General features: G+C 35.7%; 1 protein-coding gene across 1 annotated transcript in view; it reads left to right on the top strand.

Moving 5' to 3' along the window:
* The window catches only part of ANO5 (anoctamin 5), a 65,113-nt gene that overhangs the window by 13,760 nt on the left and 32,192 nt on the right, over positions 1-19,161 (top strand). Inside the window, exons 2-4 of the mRNA XM_015823299.1 lie at positions 4,073-4,143; positions 10,878-10,922; positions 14,299-14,412. Of these exons, the coding sequence (XP_015678785.1) occupies positions 4,073-4,143; positions 10,878-10,922; positions 14,299-14,412 (230 nt within the window). The remainder of the gene's footprint in view (positions 1-4,072; positions 4,144-10,877; positions 10,923-14,298; positions 14,413-19,161) is intronic.

Below are 19,161 nucleotides of genomic sequence, written 5' to 3'. Positions count from 1 at the left end.
TCTATAAGCTACTATTTCTGCTAGAACAGTACAATTTGAAAACCCAATTGTGACATTAGTCTGACTGCAGTTCCTAGAGGAAGGAAACCAAAATGTTTCTTTTTTTATCCTTGTGTGATTTAACAAAGTTTCTAAAGAACAGTAAACCATTGTAAACTTTGTTGTAGAAATAATACACACAATTATACTGCAGTATCACCTTGGCTTTTATTGAATTTCCTCTTTACTGTATCTGTAATTTAAACTCCTGCCATTTGGTTGTCAAAATCTCTTACAACTTTTCAGAGACAGGATTCTGAATGCACTACAACCTTTATCATCCCTACTATCCCTTTTGTTATTTTGGGAGGCCCTCAGGACCTGGTTGTGTTATCAGATCTGATGTTCTCAGGCAACTGGAAATTGGCTTAGATGGCTCCCTTATTGATGTGTCCATTTGTATCTTCTGTTCATGTAAGGCTTTGCATAATTGTTTTTTATACTACTTATTTCTTAATGTAAAAAAATAGTCAAAAGAAAAAAGCTTAAAATCCACTTTTTTGTGACTATTTTTTATGAACTAGTCACAGAGGTAGGCAATATCAAGATCTGGAACTTGGCCTCTCAACCATCTGGGGAACATCAGGAGACTGTCTGGTGACGTACTTACATCATAGGAAAGACAGGTGTGGTGTATGAAGGAGGCTTTAGAATTTTATGGTAGGAATGGAAATAGGAAGCAAATTATTTATATACTCGCCCTTTCTATCCTTTAAATGTGTCCTGAAATTGTGGCATTAACATTTGGAAGTAAAACCTGGCACAGTTTGAATATAAATTTAGGTATGAAAATTTAAAACTATTGTTAGTTCAACAGTATGAAATAAACTACAATAACTAGAGTTTGACATAGTAACGAGCATTTCTCAATTCTGTTAAAATCAATTATGATTTGACTCTGGCTGGCAGAGCAAACTGAGATTAAACTAAAATGAAAATAAATGCTATTCAACTCTTTCATGAAGCCACAATCGTGACACAGGGAAGAACGCACTGCAGAAGTTAAGTATCTCAGAGTTTTCAGAGTTATATAGTTTTATACCTAACCAGCTCCTTCTTTGATACATTTCAAGATACAGGAATGGTTCAGGGACAACATATTGTCCATATCTAATAAAGCAATAATAATTCCTGAGAGAAGTTGGTTTGAATTAATTTTGTAATGTATACAGTATATTACAATCCTAGTTCTTTCTTTTTGTTTATGCTTTGATTCAGTTTTAACACCTGACAACGTCTGGGATTAGTCTCTGTGGTCTTCCTGTTATTGTTTTTAGAAGTGGTTTGCCATTGCCCACTTCCTTTAGCTGAGAGAAAGGAATAGACCAGTGGTGGCAAACCTATGACACAGGTGCCAGAGGCCGCATTCAGAGCCCTCTCTGTGGGCACGCGCGCCGTCGCCCCAGTCCTAGGCCTTCAGCTGGGTTTTATAAAACCTTTTCGCTTCAGGCCTCTGCCGCCATGTGCAAAAAAAAAAAAAGGTTCAATCAATCAGTCAATTTCAACTTCTTGCGGGGAAAAAAAGATCTTGCAAAGTTGGAATTGATTGATTGAACTTTTTAGTCCCACCCAGTCTGCCATTACCACCACAGTCACGCCCACCCAATGGGCCACGCCCACCCAACGAGCCAGACCCACCCGGCACCCGACGATACATAAGTGGATTTTGGGTTGCAGTTTGGGCACTCGGTCTCTAAAAGGTTCACCATCACTGGAATAGATCCATAGTTACCCAGAATTTATCCTAAGGCAGAACTAGATTTCACAGTTTGCTGGTTTTTAGCTGGTGCCAAAACCACAATATAGTAAACTAGCTCTCAGATGTAGGTTAGAGTTCATTGTTTGGTTTGTTAAGAACTACTCCTGCAACATGTTAAATGTAATGAATAATATAAATATAAATCCATTGATATTTGTTTGAGCAAGTGAAACTGTGTTAGCATGTATCTTTTATGTTAGCCACATATCTTTGCAGACTCTTAAAATACTTGTTACTTAGGTAATATGAGTTCTGGCTGTGCCAACAACCCTGCAGTGATGTGATAATGATCTGGCAGCCCATTGGCAATCCATTCACACTTGCAACCGGTTGCCAAGCACCTCACAATTTCATGATTGCCATTTTCAACTTTCCCTGTGCCTTCCCCAGAAAGTCAGTGGGGAAGCCAGCGAGGAAGGTGGCTTCCTCTCCTGCTTTCCCTCCCTCAGCCATGCCACAGCCTCATACATTCTATCCTCCCTGGACTGCACAATATCCTCGGGCATCCTTACCGACCCACACCAGGCATCTCTCACACCGTCACACATCCATCATAGTCTGCACCAATGGTGTTCTCCCTCATCCCCTCTCTCCATGCCACACCTTTGCACACTCTCCCTAACATGAACTGCACCTCTTCCCTGACCCATTTCACAGCTTCACACACCTGATATATGCCACACTTCACGGGTACCCTTTCACACCTTCACCTCCCTGCACCATATTTCCCTCACCTGTGTTGCATCTCTCATGCACTCCCTCACATTCTTCCTGATCCACACAGTGCCTCATGTACCCTCCTTAACCTGAACCTAGACCCTCCCTCAGGCACCCTCCCTGACCTGCGCTGCACCTCTTGCACACATCCTGACCCTCACTGCACCCTTTCCAACTTGTGTGGCATCTCTTACACCCCCCCTCACATTCTCCCCAATCCTCCCTTGCACCATTATGCACCTTCCCTGACTCACACTGCATGTTTCATGCATTCTGCCTCACAGCCCCTCTCTCCCTCCCTCCCTTGCCTAGCAATATCCACTTGCCTACCTATGGGCCTGAGCCATACAACTTTGTACCAGCTTCCCCACTGACTTTGGTTGTGGGAAGGTGCCAGAAAGTTGCCTCACCTAACAGCTGTGGGATTCGGTTAACAATGGCAACTAGGACTGTAGGGACATAGTCTGGAAAGTCTGGTCCCAGTTTCCATTGTTAAGTCGAAGACTATCTGTATACACAAGTTAGTATGTGCAGTATTAAGCTAACTGAACTGTATTGATCGCTCTGAACAACAAGCTACAGCTAGTCCTCATTTAACAAATGTAATTAGAACTGGAATTTCTGTCACTAAGTAATGTGGAGGTTCTGGCATCATTAAGCAAACCCCATGTTGTTGTTAAGTGAGAACATCACATGGTCACCATTTGTGACCTCCTGCTGCCTTCCCATTGACTTTTTTGGTAGGAAAAGAAGGTTGCAAATGGCAATCACAGGATGTTGCAATGTCATAGTTGTGAGCCAGCATACAACTGCCCAGATCACATTTACATGACCACGGATATGCTGCCACCAAAGTAAGTATGAGGACCAGTCATAAGTACCAGTCATTCAGTGCCATCATGAGTTCATTCACTGAATGAGTGGTTTTGTACGTTGATCTGGCTTAGTATGTAATAATATAGTGGTTTAAGAATTTCATTCTTCCTTTTGTTTTATACTGACATTTGTATGCTGCTGCTTCTGGGTTATTATTGACTCGTAGGATATAGTTGCTAAAATCTGGGATTAATCAGAAATGAAAGCATATTCTTCCAGTGATATTTTTATAATTGATGATGTCTGGATGATACCTGTTTCAGTCCTAAAGGTAAACTTGTTATTGGTTGTTTCAGAGAATGACTTCTTAGTATCTGGTTGCAGAATATTTTACCAGGGACATTAATTTACCATTTTTGTCCCAGTCATTAATAATTATTAATAATAATAATTCTAATTTATTAAACTTGTATGCAGCTCAACTTAAAATAAGTAAAAGATGGTAAGTGTGTAGACCTTTTCATAGGCATTTGAAATTTGTAAAGTTTAAATTTAACCCGTTTTACTGTTGCATTATTTGAATAATGTTGCAAAACTGGATGATGTTTGCTTGCTTAGTATTTTAATACATTTAAGATCAAGGGTTTTTGTGTGTGTTTATATGTCTTATATAAGCAAATGAAAACAATATTTAAAATAGGAAACATGAGAAGTAAAAATACTTTTTTTTATATTGTTCAGGAGAAGAAAGTAATGGACCTTTGTTTGAAACTACATCAAATACAGAATCAGAATTTCCTAGCAATTCTGAGGTAAGCTTTAACTGTGGATATAAATGGTTTTATAAAATGAGATTGGATATTATTGATGGAAGTTACTTGAGATAACTATAAACATTGCCAAACCTTACCCTTCCAAACCATATTTGTGTGTTTTTTTAATTACTATTTATTTTTAAAATACTATTTAAACATACATTTATGATAATAAGATTGTCAATTCTTGTTGGTTGTGGCCCTGCAGAATTTTATATTTGTTGACATTCAAGTAAAATGTAATTAGCAGTTTGCAATCTAGCAGTAGCCACACTGATAAGCGGCCATTCATAATCTGCTTTTCAAAAAAAGATTTCAGTTCTTTCAATTCCAAGCCAAATACATCTGGAGGAGACCATATTGAGCAGAACTGTTTTAAAATATATTTTATTATTATTATTATTATTACTCCCCACAGTTTGTCAGAATGAAATCGTACATGCATATCTGATTGAAAATAATATCAAGTTAATTTCGGTATCAGTGCTAAGTGTCCATAGTTCAATAAGGGATCTAAATTTTATCCCAGAATGAGTTCTGAAGTACTAAGTTGTACTTTAAAAACATCATTAATGAGAGTAGATGACCTGTAATGCTGTTCAGCTGTTTCATTGCTAACCATTTGCAATATTGTATTTATTTTCAACATTTGATTGTTAAATGATTTTTTCTTTCCAGTTTGGGAATGTGTATGTTTCATGTTCATTTTCCCATTCTTTCCATTAATTTGAGTTAATTTATTTTCCTTTTAAGTTAAGTCAATCATATAAGTGTGCACTAAACACAACATTTTTAGCTAGTTAAATAATACCCATTCCATCAATTCTCATATATTTATGTTACTTTTAGGGCATCCTTAGGTTAGTTCCATGGGGAATTTAAAAACAGCACTAACACCTTGGCCAAATTACGCCAACTTTCACTTACCTGAGTAGAAAATGACGGTGCATTTTCATTACTTATCTCTATCAGATATATTAAAAACAGACTGGCAACCTCACCTCCCATTAACTATAATAGGAAATATTTTTCCTTTTTTCTGCTCCAGGCTGTTTTGGAATGGGATCATTTAGCCTGGACTGGGTATATCTTTTAAGGGGAATGGAGAAACCAGTTCTTGTGTGTTCAATTCCTGTTCATACCTGTCTATGAACTTCCAATTTCAGACAATTCCACTTGTAAGAACTAGTGAGATAATAATAGTAATAGCTTTCTCCCCATGCAGATATCATTAGAAACAGCCCCAACTCTTCTCCTGCCACAGGAAGCAACCTCTTTGTTATCTTAACTTTCACCAACTTTTAAAAATAGAACTGCTTTTTAAATCAACCTAAATCTATTTGAATTTCCAACTATACAAATGGAACTATATATTTCCTAACTTGCTTTAAATAGAGTCTGAAAAGAAAATTGACTTGATCTTGAAAGCAAAGAGAAAAATGGTAGCTAATATTATCTTCTGCAAACAGCATACCGTAGTTCTGTCGTGCGCCTTGATCTGATTCTCTTTACAAGTTAAATTCCATATTTTGATGCAGAATTTACATATGAAAATGGGGATAACTTTTGAAGGGGCCTGACTTTCTCTAACATTAACCACTATATTAGCCAGACAGTCTCTTTCCCGTAGTATACATTCATCAACATGCCCTGAGATTAAAATTTACTGTTTCATTTTGGAACCACTTAATAGAAATTTCTTTGATTTGCATATTTGCTTATGCACATTCTTTACATTCAGGGCTATGGGAAATGATATGAATAGAAGGATTTATCAACTGTAATATAATATAAATTATATAATTCTAAAACAAATCAAAATATAAAAAAATACATTTATATAAATGTGGATAAAAAATGGAAGGGGAAAAACTTTAAACATCTCAGATGTATTTTTATATAAATAATTAACATAGCTCAACTTGTACATCTCATTTTTTTCCTTACAACTTTTCAGACTTAGAAGTCACAGTGCGATTTGGTAAAGTTTTGAACTACCAAAGATAAATACTTTTGTTAATATTTTAACTATTGACTTTTTGAATGTCTCACCAGACTTCATATTTACTGTCTTGAAATTTCCTAAGAGAACATAAAGATCAGGCAAGATTTGAATTAATTTTCAAATATTATATTCTAGATACTAAAAACAACAGAAAAAAACTATGCTGAAGTTTCAATCAGATTAATCTACAGAAGTTAGCAAAGGGAAACAAAATCAGTGCTCATAGTAAGATGTGGAAAAAAGGAGTGAAATAAAAATAGAGATGGGAGGCAAGGAAAGGATCAAGATAGAAAAAAGAAAGGATTCAAATCAGTGAAGATTGTGGTAGGTGGAAATTGGTGTTTGCAGTGAAGGATAGTAAGAGAAGATGGCAAAAGTAAGGAGCAGGCTTGACATGCTTTGATTTGGGATAGACAGTGGAGGAGGAATTGGAAGCAGATGAGGTAATGTGAATGGCTTTATTTTAAGGTGGATAAGTGAAGCATCAGGATAAGGCAGTGGGAATTGGACAGCAAGATTGGATAGCTTTTGGCTATAAAGGCTGGATACACATTTATAATAGTGTTAAAAGACCAGAAATTTCTAGCTCTTTAATTCTAGTTTATGGACAGCAGGTTATATGGCCTACAAGATAAATTATGGAAATATCATTAGGAGAATACATTTTATTCATAATACTTATGACAATGTAAGTGTTTTGCTCAAATTAGTTCTAATAGATTACTAAATATGTATACTTTGCTTTTTACAACAAATTCTCTGCTTTTATTTTAAGGAAATTTGTGAAAATACAGAGATGTTCATTTATTTAAGTTTTTTTTTCAAACTAATCACGCACTAATAACATAGGTCTAGTTTAATTTTTGCTAAAGAACACTAAAAGAAAATGCATGTTTAATAAAAAAAATTAGCCATTCCCCAATACATATTCATGAAGTTAATATATCTAGGCGATTGTTTCAGTTCCCCTATTTATATTTAAAACTAATACCTCAAGCATTTGTTCCCTTTTTTCTTAATGTGTCAACATCACATATCAATGTAATTCACTTTGTTATGTTTAAGTGCTATAGCAGCACTGGCACTAAATTATATAAATAACTTTATTGTATTGAATTCAACATCTTCTTGAAACCTGCATTAGGTTTCTGTTTTATAGGGTAATATGGATTGTATTCCAGAGGCTGCTAGACCTGAACATTGAATATCTAAATGAAACAAATTTGTGTAAGAATATTTAAAGAGCTCAAAAATGCCATTCGATACTTTCTATCGAATCCAAAATATATTATCGAGTCATTCTTTATATAGCAAGCTTTTAAAATTATAATCCTAAATGTTTGACAAAGTAGAGAAAATCCACGTCAAACATAAGTTATTAGTAGATTCCTATCTAGTCTAAATACTTAAAAGATGGCAAATGGTTTAAGTGATCCATAGTTGTTTTAAGAATTAAACTGGGAATCGTTCATCACAGCTTTGAACCATAAACAACAATTGCCACAAAAAAATGCCACAGAGTTTTATGGTTGCTGCATTTTTATAAGCATCCTGCTGCTTTTGCACCACACTAACAGCATTATATTTTTCCATGATGCCACTGGCAGGGCCTAAGTACCACTGAGACCACATTGCTCATCTCTGACCTTCAAGGGGTAAGCAGCTACAGGGGAAGTGGTTATATATTCCTGCATGAATGGTATTGTGTTTGCCAAAGTGCAGCAAAAGAAAAGAGAGAGAGAGAGGGAAAAAAAAGATTTTTCCAGTTTTCCTAGGATCTTTCAAAGAATGAAATTTACGTTTCAAAAGTCAGGTGTTTTTTGAACACCTGATTACTTCAGTGTGGCTGGAGAAGATTTGAATTGCAGTTACAAAAATTCCCAGTTATATGAGAAGATATAGTTCCGACATGAATGAAAGGTTAGAGGTTAAGTAAACCAGTTTTGTAGGGTTCTACATTTCTGAAATAATAGCTTCATAAGGGGTGATTGCTTAAATACTACTGATTGCCTCACCAAAACTATAATCCTCTAATATTTTCCACTGGAAATTTTTTTTTAAAAAAATCACTAAATGTATACTTGTATACAAAAAAATAAACATCTTTGAAAAGTCTACCTAATACTGAAAACTGGAAAGGTTTTTATTTTTCTTTTCTTTTTTTCTTTTTAGTGTTTGATTTTGCTTTGGAATGAGTTTACATTAACGGTCTGGGGTCTTTTTTAACAGAGCTTTGGCTTATTTATTAACACCACATTTATTTCTACAGCAGTGAAAAATTGCATGCACTCTCTAAGTAAACTACTTGTACATCACTTCCCTGTAAGTTGCAGTGAAGGATCAAGTTTATATTTTGGGGCAGGGGGATTCTGAGTGGAATAGTTTTAAAGCTGAAGGCCAAGCAAGTATAACATAGCTTACTCTTAGAAAGTAAACAATTTCTAATGAGTAAAAGCAGGATAAAACTGTATCTGTTTTGATAACCTAAATGCATTCAGAAAATAGACCTAAAATGTACATTTCTTTCCTTTACAAGTAATTTAAATGTAATTAATTCTGATATAATACTTCTTCAGCTCCTCACATTGGGTAATATCTTGGTAATATATCTTTTCTATTACTAATATGCTTTTTTTTTTACCATGGGTCTTTTGGTGCATTGATATAACTCATAGTTTTGATGTGGGAGCAGAGTTTTTCTATTACTACCTTAAAATACTATATGGTGAAAAGTATAATAATGTTGAAAGAAAATGAAAGTAAATCTTAAAAAGCAGTTTAATCCGGGTTTGTGTTCTCTTTATGAATCTATATTTGAAAGGCTGGTGAAAACCTTTTATTAATAAAAAAACATGTTGGTTTTTTATTAAGGTTTGTATAACTTTTTTATGTAGCAAAATAATTAAACTATGCAGTGCTTTTTTCAAAAGTGTAATAGGAACATTTATATTCTTCTGGTTTATATTGTAATATCTTGAAAAATGTTGAGATAAACAGCACAAAAATGCCCCTTTTTGTGTGTGTGTGTGTGTGTGTGTGATATAAAAGGATATTGATGTGTGATGTGTGTTGACAATTTTTCTTTAATATAAGATCCTAATCTAGGAAGACGTATTTTATTATGATAGTGGGAAGTCTCTTGTATTGCAGAAATAATATAATGGCATTTTATCTTATAGGAGAGGCACAAAGGACAGTTCAATATTAAAATGTTCATTTCTGAGTTTTCACTGGACATTGACCATCCACCTTTTGCTTAAGGATGACTTTACTTAAAGAGAGAATTTAAAATCCTCAAGATGCTCCCTATCACCCTCTGCAATTGTACTAAATGATGGGTTTTCATAATTCTGATCATAACTATATACTAATTTCATAGCAATGCAATAATGTGCATGTTTGCTCAGAATAAAATTCCTTGGAGTACAGTGGAACTTATTTTTAGATAAGTATATATGAGACTACAGCTGAAAAAAACTGATGAACCTACCACCCTTCTAGCAATATACTGGCAACATACACGTGGAGAAACAAATAGCATTTGCTCTTTTTTCCCTGCTATTTTTTTTCCTTTGAAAAACAAATAAATGAATCATACCTCCTCACAGCAGAGATTTGGCAGCATGTGGCTCCTTCAGTCTCTCTACCTTCAATTTCTCTAGACTTCAAACCCTGCCACATTTTTCAGAGTTTTCTCATTCCAAGATGGAAAAAATAACAGCTATGGAAGTTATTGAGAGATAAATGGAGATTTATCCAAGATCAGATTTCCCCCTCCTAAATCAGAATTTTTTTTTCTGTTGCCTCAGAAGTTAAAGTCACTTTACACTAAATATTGATAAATGTAGCAAGGTACACACTATAGCTTATTTCAGATTTATGGATAAAGAAAGGTCAAGTATTTAATAATATCACATTTTGATGAAAACTAAGATCAGGAATAAAATAAGGCTTATAGCTGTCCCTAACCCTTTAAGACAAAGGACATAATATGTGACTTATCTTGCATTATCGCATAACTCTAAAAACATGGAAACTAGCTCTGAAGAATATAACTTCTCCATGTTGGTAACAAGAATCTTATTGTATAGCTCTGAATGAATATTGTTCTTTGTTGTATGGATTAATTACAAAATATTTAATCTGGATAGGATCATAAAACAAGTCTTTTATATTTGTTGAGAAACCAACTTCTTATATAACTTTCTTTAACTTAATATAAAGGTATAATAAGTAATTTGGGAAGTCTATAAGTACAAATGTGGGTCCTCAAAAGCCAATGTCCATTCTTCTGGCAGAACATCATTCATTCTTGTTATAACACCACCAGTTGAATCCAAACTGGTAACTTTTATCCATGAATAATAAATATGAAAGGGTTATGAAAACAATGACTCTACATCTCCTAAGGAGGCTGTGGATGGCTATTCTGAATACTATAACGCCTTTTATTTCCTACAGATTTGTTGAAGCATTCCAAAATAGCAGGACTGCAAATTCTGGCAGTTTCATTTCTAGCATATTTGGAGGACAGCAGCTTGTAGAAGGCTTTCTTGAAGACCTAATATAGGCATTTCTTGCCCCTGTGTTTCCTTCAGATTGTAAAGTTATTCAATAATCTGGGAAAATTACTTCAATCCCCTGATCATACAAAGTTGTAGAGTTAGTTTTTTTTTTTAAAAAAAGAGAGTTTGCTCATATGTTAACACCCTGTTGGTTATTCCAGAAGTCTGGAAGGAGATTCAATCTGTTCCTGAAGCGACGTCTCAGGGTAAACCATTGACAAGTTGTACCACTAACACCTGGATGGCTGCAATGATAACAAGCTTCATTATGTGATGTCTCTCTTTAATAGGGAACAAGATGAAGTAATGAATTTTAGCCTGTACCTTAACCAGATAAATATAAATCACACACACTTAGAGAGAATTCAATATCTGTCAAAAGATACGATCCTAGAGCTGTCTATATAGCTCCTGTTTCATTGAAAGATATGAAGCAGCCTTATGTTATAACTGTTTAATTGCTAAATATATTTTGACAATTGAAAAAAATGTTGCATTGGAATAATTCTTGACATAAAATGCCATTTAGTAAAGTCTAGCATTTTAAAAATAGGTATAAATCACTTAGGTACCAAATATGAGGTTGTGAATCCAATTCCTCTGTAGCCTATACTCAGCCTTATAATGGTGCTCTCTTATACATAGGGTAAGTACCTTATATTTATTCAAACATGATCAAAGGGTAGAAGGGCTGCAAGAACCCTTAAAGATTATTTTAGTGGAAAAAAACACTAACATGATGCTTTTAGATAAACCATGACATTGGTACCCATACAGATTCCCTTAAGAATGAAGTCAGCACACCATTTTTATTAGCATCCAAAGAAGTATTATAGAATTGTGGAGAATCAGTCATTTATTCCAAAGGGTTGAACGATGTGATGGAATGTGCAGTTGGAATCTCAGGATTCACACCATAGCTTCCCAGTCTATGGAGATTCTCAGTTGTCCTGGTCATAGTTATCCCAAAGATGCTTTTTCATAAGGCAACTGGACTTTCTTGTTTTACTTTGAAGATGTTTCGCTTCTCATCCAAGCTTCCTCAGCTCTTACTGGATGGTGGGGAATGGAAAGATTTATACTTCTGCAGACAGCTGTTCATTTGCATTCTTTTAGCAAGTCGTTAATGTTACCTGGAGCCTTCTTGGAACTATTGAAAGGACTGTGTTGTAGACTGGAGATAGATGATGTCATATCCCTCCCCCTCTGTTGAAAGAGGGCTGTTCAATTTTGACATAGATCCCGCTGGTTTGAAAGAGGGGTCAAAGAGGCCATCTATGTCAAAATTGAACATCCCTCTCTCAACAGAGGGGGAGAGATATGATATCATCTATCTCCAGTCTACAACACAGTCCTTTCAATAGTTCCAAGAAGGCTCCACACCCATTTGCACTACTCAGGTGACCCTGAAGATACAGATAAGCCTCCAAGTAGCATCAACAACTTGTTAGAAGAATGCAAATGAACAGCTGTCTGCAGGAGTATAATATTTCCATTCCCCACCATCCAGTCAGAGTTGAAGAAGCTTCTTGGATGAGAAGCGAAGCATCTTCAAAGAAAAACAAGAAAGTCCAGTTGCCTCGTGAAAAAGCATCTTTGGGATAACTATGACCTGGACAACTGAGAATCTCCATAGACTGGGAAGCTATGGTGCGAATGCTGAGATTCTCCTATTCCAGTGATGGCGAACCTTTTAGAGACCGAGTGCCCAAACTGCAACCCAAAACCCACTTATGCATCGTCGTGTGCCGGGTGGGTGTGGCCCATTGGGTGGGCATGGCTGCAGTGTAACAGCAGACTGGGTGGGACTAAAAAGTTCAATCAATCAATTCCAACTTTGCAACATCATTTTTATCCCGCGAGAAGTTGAAATTGACTGATTGATTGAACCTTTTTTTTGTGTACACGGCGGCGGAGGCCTAAAGCGAAAAGGTTTTATAAAACCCAGCTGAAGGCCTAGGTCTGGGACGACGGCGCACGTGCCCACAGAGAGGGCTCTGAGTGCCGCCTCTGGCACCCGTGCCATACGTTCGCCACCACTGCCCTATTCCCACTCTTCCAAATGCACATTCCATACATCGTTCAACCCTTTGGAATAAATGACTCATTATTGTCTGAACCGTTTGGATTCGCCAGAGTTAATTCTCAAGGAATTCAAAATGGAAACCTACAAAGTTTGCTATCTTTATTCCTCAGCAGGACTGAGAGAGACTGACTAACCCAGCCAATTTCATGCACAAGGCAGGACTAGAACTCACACTCTTCTGGTGTCTAGCCAGCACCTTGACACTACGTTGAATATACTCAACAAAAAGTCTTGAACTGAATCTTTCCTTCTCCCTGTTTATACTTCCAATTATTACAACACCCTGAACTTGTCTCAGCTCCTCAATGTAGGGTATTCATTTGCTCCCAGATGACATCCATGACTTTTTTTCTCTCCCCGTTTCTTTTCTAAACACTATCCCCAGAAACAGTACACAGGTAGTCCTCAACTTACGACCACAATTGAGCCCAAAAATTCTGTGGTTAAATGAGACATTTGTTAAGTGAGTTTTGTCCCATTTTACAACCTTTCTTGCCCCAGTTGTGAATCACAGTTGTGAATCACTGCAGTTGAGAAGTTGGTAATCCGGTTGTTAAATGAATCTTGATTTGCTTGCGAGAAGATTGCAAGAGTTGATCACATGACCCTGGGACCCAGAAATGGTCATAAATATGAACTGGTTGCCATGCATATGAATTTTGATCACATGATCATGGGGATTTTTTCCCTTAAAGTTTTCTTAGGATTTTTTTTTTGTATTGTTTTTATTTTTTTTATTTTTTATTTAGAAAGTCCCAGAAATCTCCTTTTGAAGTTCAGAAATAGCAAGTAAATTGCAAAGGGGGAGTTTACCCAAATTTATTATAGTGTGATTGCTACTAATCACTTTTTGAAAGTAAGAAATATATTTAAAAACAAACAAACAATAATATTCTCAGACCTGTGCAACTGTAAATACTTTTTATTCCCATAAAATCTGCAGTCAGGTAGATTTCATTTCTGCACATCTTGTTTTCCTAAACTATAATATTATAGCACTTACTCTTTATTTTCAGAGCTGCTTCTGTGCTTTCTGCTTTCACATGTTGTCACTTTATCATCTATACAGTAAAATGTACAAAATTGCACTGGACTAAAATACTTTGGCAACATAAAAGAGCATTTCAAAGTAGCAACTCTGTGTCCTCGTTCAAATGTATGTTGACTAGCTTCTTTACTCTATGGTGAATGTGTGAGTCATAGTGTAGGCTTCAGACGTTACTGTTTAATAAATATCTTTATAACAGAGTGACTTTATTGTGGCAAACGTCTCTGCATTTGTGCTTGCTTATTTATGAAGAAAGTCAGTTGTGTCAGTGTTTGGCTATGCAAATATAAGAAAAATATATTTTGTAACTGTGTTGCAAATATCTGTCTGAAAATAAATATTATTTAAACCTTATTTGACCATAAAGCTTGAAAAAACTTAGATACATAAGGATATTTAATATATGTATAATGGATGCTGATATAGTGATGCTTTCTGTTCTCTCTAGATTGATAAGAGACATCAAAGCAAGGATTCTGTTTTCTTCAGAGATGGTAAACGGAGAATAGACTTTGTACTTACTTATGTGGATGACCCAAAAATTGATGGAGAAAAAAAATTGGTAAGCACCTTTTATTACTTCTAAATTTAGGACATAATTTTGCTTTTTTATATGCCAGCAACCTGATATAAAGTCTATGTAGTTTTGCTTGTATTTTACTCTTGAGTTCTGTTCCTGCCCTGTCATGACACAATTCTAATGGGTGCTCTTTACAATGATAACAATTCTCTTTTATCTCTACAAACCAGGATCAGTTTTTTTTCTAAAGTTGTTGTTGATGTAATGTTAAAATAAATTATGTTTGATAATACTAGTTGTGCTGCATGCAAGAAAAGAAAGCTAGATTCTTTTTTCCCTGCCAAAGTTTGCGTCACAGCTTGCAGGCTTGAGCGCTCTCTTATAGACTATGCAAGGCAATGCCCTTCACCTAGACAAGATGCTTCATGTTAACAGTATTTCAACCTGACGTACTGTATTTTGTAACACTTTTTTCGGCCCCTAAGATTTCCTGTGGCTGAAAGATGCTTTTGCAGACATACACAGGTTTGTGGTAGTGCCTTGAAGAGTTCATGTGGCTGAAAGATGCTTCTGCAGTTTCTGATAGCTTTCTTTACCTGGTAATCCTCCAAATATGTTGGCCTTCAAAGCCCATAGTTTCCCTGGCTAAGGATTATTGAAGTCCAGAACACTGGGCAACATCAGGATAGGGAAACAAAGTAATTACTAGTCGTACGGGGGGAAAAAATCCCTGGGTGTGTATGAATACAGTTTGTATGGTTGGAAAAATCATTCAAATACCAGACACATAAGTCATAGTTACTTCATGCTCTCAGGAGTTTTTCAGATTTCTGACCAACTGCTTCTCAAAGGCATTTGTACTCATAATATAGAAAATCAAATAGATCTATTTGATTTCTGTTTGATCTAATAGGATTATTTTTTCATTTTAAGACAAAGTAAAAAAAAATATCCATAGTATTCCCCCCCTAATTATTTTTCTTTTTCTTATGTTTCCTATGGGAATAATGACATTTTGTACATTAGTTAGCATGGAGTAGTACATTTAATTATATCTCGGGTTGCCACAAAGAAGAGGGAATCAAGCTATTCTCCAAAGCATCTGAAGGCAGGACAAGAAGCAACAGATGGAAACTAATCAAAGAGAGAAGCAACCTAGAACTAAGGAGAAACTTCTTTAATTAGAACAATTAACCAGCAGAACAACCTGCCTCCAGAAGCAGTGAATGCTCCAACACTGGAAGTTTTTAAGAGACTGGACAACTATTTGTCTGAAATGGTATAGGGTTTCCTGCCTGAGCAGAGGGTTGGACTAGATGACCTCCAAGGTCCCTCCGACTATTATTATTATTATTATTATTATTATTATTATTATTATTATTATTATTAATCTTGTTATAATTATGCTTCTGTTTTAAGAGAGATAGCATCTTGTTTAGTTTCAAAACTGAAGTACCCTATAAACTTTCTACAATATGGAAGCATCTTGCACATACAATCATGTGGAAAAATAAATATACCCAATGTAAAGTTTTCTTTTCTTTTTCCTGTATATATTAATATTTTATCTTCATTCAAACTGTATATAAATATAGGATAATATAATTAAGCAAAAAAAAAACCCTTATTCAATAAGGTCTTTTCCTCAGTCAGGATTTCCCAACCTTGGTAATATCTAGGAGTTTGAACTTCAACTGCCAGAATTCCATAGCTAACATGACCATTGATGAGAATTTTGAGTGTTGAGGTCCATACTCCCAGAACTACTACTGGAGACTGAGAGATGCTGGCCTACCTGTTCTTGAGGAATCTGCAGTTTCGTTAAAAATTAAAGTTAAAAATAATTCATCCTAGATCAAATATCCATGTTTGTTTTTTAAAGCCATCTCTTATCAGATGTCTATTTCTTTAATTGTTGATTTTTCTTTGTTTTATAGTTGGATTGTATATATTTTTTTATTTTGCAAGCTATCTTAGGGGAAGAAATGGTTATTTATGAAATTTATATAGCCGTCCATCTCACAAAAGGTAACTTTGGGTGGCAGACATCAGATGAAAAATGTAAATATGAAATTGATATTAAAATATCATAAAAGTTAAAATTACAATTCCTGAGAGAGTAGGGACACAGATTGTGATTCATGAGTGGAATCATCTAAATAGGTCTCTGGTTCCACCATAGCCAAATCTTAAGGGCTTTTCAGAATCCCAAAAAAGAGGGAAAGAATGTTTCATAAGGTTTAGAATTTATCTAATTAATTACATAATTGGTGAGAAAACATTTATGTAATGTATTTATTTTCCATAAAATCTTTTCCAATATATTTTTGTTCTGTACTGTACTATATTTTGGCAGCACAAGACTTGGCAATGTTCTGTAGATTAAGAATAGAAGCATTCTTGGGGAAATATATGCTGGGGGCATATTTTAGAAGTTTATTTTACATTCATATTATGCTATTGGAACAGTTAAATAATTTTGAAAAGCTTCTGGAAAAACGTTTTGTGCTGAACACATGAGTAACAAAATTTGGGGAACAAAGCTCAGGAGCTGAAGCATTTACCCAAAAGCATATCTGAACCAAATTGGATTAAGAAAAACAAGATAATGTACTTTAGCAATTTGCCCAAGTTTTGATATGTGAACAACTTGCTGGCCATTTTTTTACATATCTATTTGGTTCTCTGTGCAAACTGTTTTACAGTTAGAAAAAGTCTATGTGTGCAATTTGACAAGACCATTCTTAAAAGGACTGGATTTCAAAGCTATACTCTACACCTTTTTACTTTAATATGCTTAATGAAGGCAACCTTTTACTTTGATACAGTATGCTTAGCCATTTTTTCTCCAAAGGAGAAAAACATGGGAAGGAAAAATTAATTTTAAAAACTAGTTTTTAAAAATTAGAAATAAGTTTTGCAATCTTTCAACAAATAGATCCCTTCAGAGTTATAAAGTTTATTTTCCATTGGCAATGTATTTAAATGGGGGGGGGGGGGGTTCCAACGGTACAATTTTTGAAGGACCTCTGAATCCACATATGCATTTAAAGTGAGCATGTAACTATAACAGCAGTAGGTGGCCACTAATTTTGTTTCATACTTTTATGGAATTATTCAGCTTGAAGGGATTCAACTGAATCATTCCATCAAAACAGGTCTAAAAACAGAAGGGTACCTTTTCATTATTGATTTAGTGTAACTATACTATTTCAGTTTAGAAATGTCTTAGTCCCACAATGATTTTCTATATATAGGTAGCATATGGACTGAGAACTGATCCCGTCTCAGTGCTTCCTAAGGCAGAAAATTCTTTGTTTCAAGTGCAAAAGAGGGTTACCTTTGATAGCTGCATCTGAAACACATTGGAACCATTTTGCATATGCCTAATGGCTATGCAAGGTCTTCCTGACTTTGCAATCTAACAACATCTGTCCTGGAAGGAAAAGTTCTATTCCCAATTGTCTAGGGCTAATCTACATTTTATTATAAATTGGCATCTATTTAACACATTGTACATGTGTTAAATTGGAATTGGGGATGAATTAGAACCACAGCACAGACAGGACCCCTGCCAAACTGTTAATCCCCAGTTACCATTTTTATAGAGGAGAAGCTGCCTTGCCATCACTCATGATTCTGATCTCTTTATATGCAGTGCATAAACACATCAGGTTGCTCTGGCTTTTGTTACAAGCTGGTAGCCCCCTGAACTCTATAATACAATAAAATAACACTTGGACGTCTTCTAGTCCAACCCCCTGCTCAGGCAGGAAACCCTATACCATTTCGGACAAATGGCTGTCCAGTCTCTTCTTAAAAACTTCCAGTGTTGGAGCATTCACCGCTTCTGGAGGCAGGTTAATTGTTCTAACTGTCATGAAGTTTCTCCTTAGTTCTAAGTTGCTTCTCTCCTTGATTAATTTCCATCCGTTGCTTCTTGTCTTGCCTTCAGGCGCTTTGGAGAATAGCTTGACTCCCTCTTCTTTATGGCAACCCCTGAGATATTGGAACACTGCGATCATGTCCCCCCTCGTCCTTCTCTTCATTAAACTAGACACACCCAATTCCAGCAACCGTTCCTTATATGCTTTAGCCTCCAGTCCCCTAATCATCTTTGTTGCTCTTTTCTGCACTCTTTCTAGAAACACAACTGCACTCTTCAGTTGTGTTTCCCCATAGTTTGTTTTATCTTTTCCTCCTCCAGTGTCTGGATTATGACCTCCATAACTTATCAGGCTGTAAAAAGGGCAATGGGAGTTTTGCCCTGTTTGCACTGTTAGTCTTGCAAGATTCTGTTAATAGAGCCTTACAATAAAGTAGAATGAGATAATCTGGTCATGTTTCTTATCTGGTCTACCTGGAAAGGTTGACACAATAGTCTGATAAGTTAGGGAGTTTCCTTTATCTGCCTGTAATGCAGCTGAGGGTTTGCCCTCTCTTATCTGACCGTTCCCTAGGCACCATCTCCTCCTTCCATTCTATCTCCCAAGGTCATTTCCACATATCATTATAGAAATAAATGACAAAAAGATTATTAAAACTGATTTTACAAAGTTATGAACAGGGCTGTGGAGTCGGTAGATAAATGTTCCGACTCCGACTCCTCAGTTTTTTGTACTTCCGACTCCGACTCCCCGACTCCGACTCCTCTGTATTAATATGCGAATGTATTTTATACATTCCTTGAAGGAAAGAAAGGCAACAGTGGGAGGATCCAGGAAGGGGCATTTATTATAAAACATGATTTCCCTAGTAGAATCCCATAGTCATGTTTAAAGTTTAAGCTAA

This window comes from Protobothrops mucrosquamatus, unplaced genomic scaffold (assembly GCF_001527695.2).
Source record: "Protobothrops mucrosquamatus isolate PMUCROS unplaced genomic scaffold, P.Mucros_1.0 scaffold1828, whole genome shotgun sequence".
In the NCBI taxonomy this organism is placed as follows: Eukaryota; Metazoa; Chordata; class Lepidosauria; order Squamata; family Viperidae; genus Protobothrops; species Protobothrops mucrosquamatus.
The sequence above is the reverse complement of the archived record's forward strand: the minus strand, read 5'-3'. Positions and strand labels throughout refer to the sequence as shown.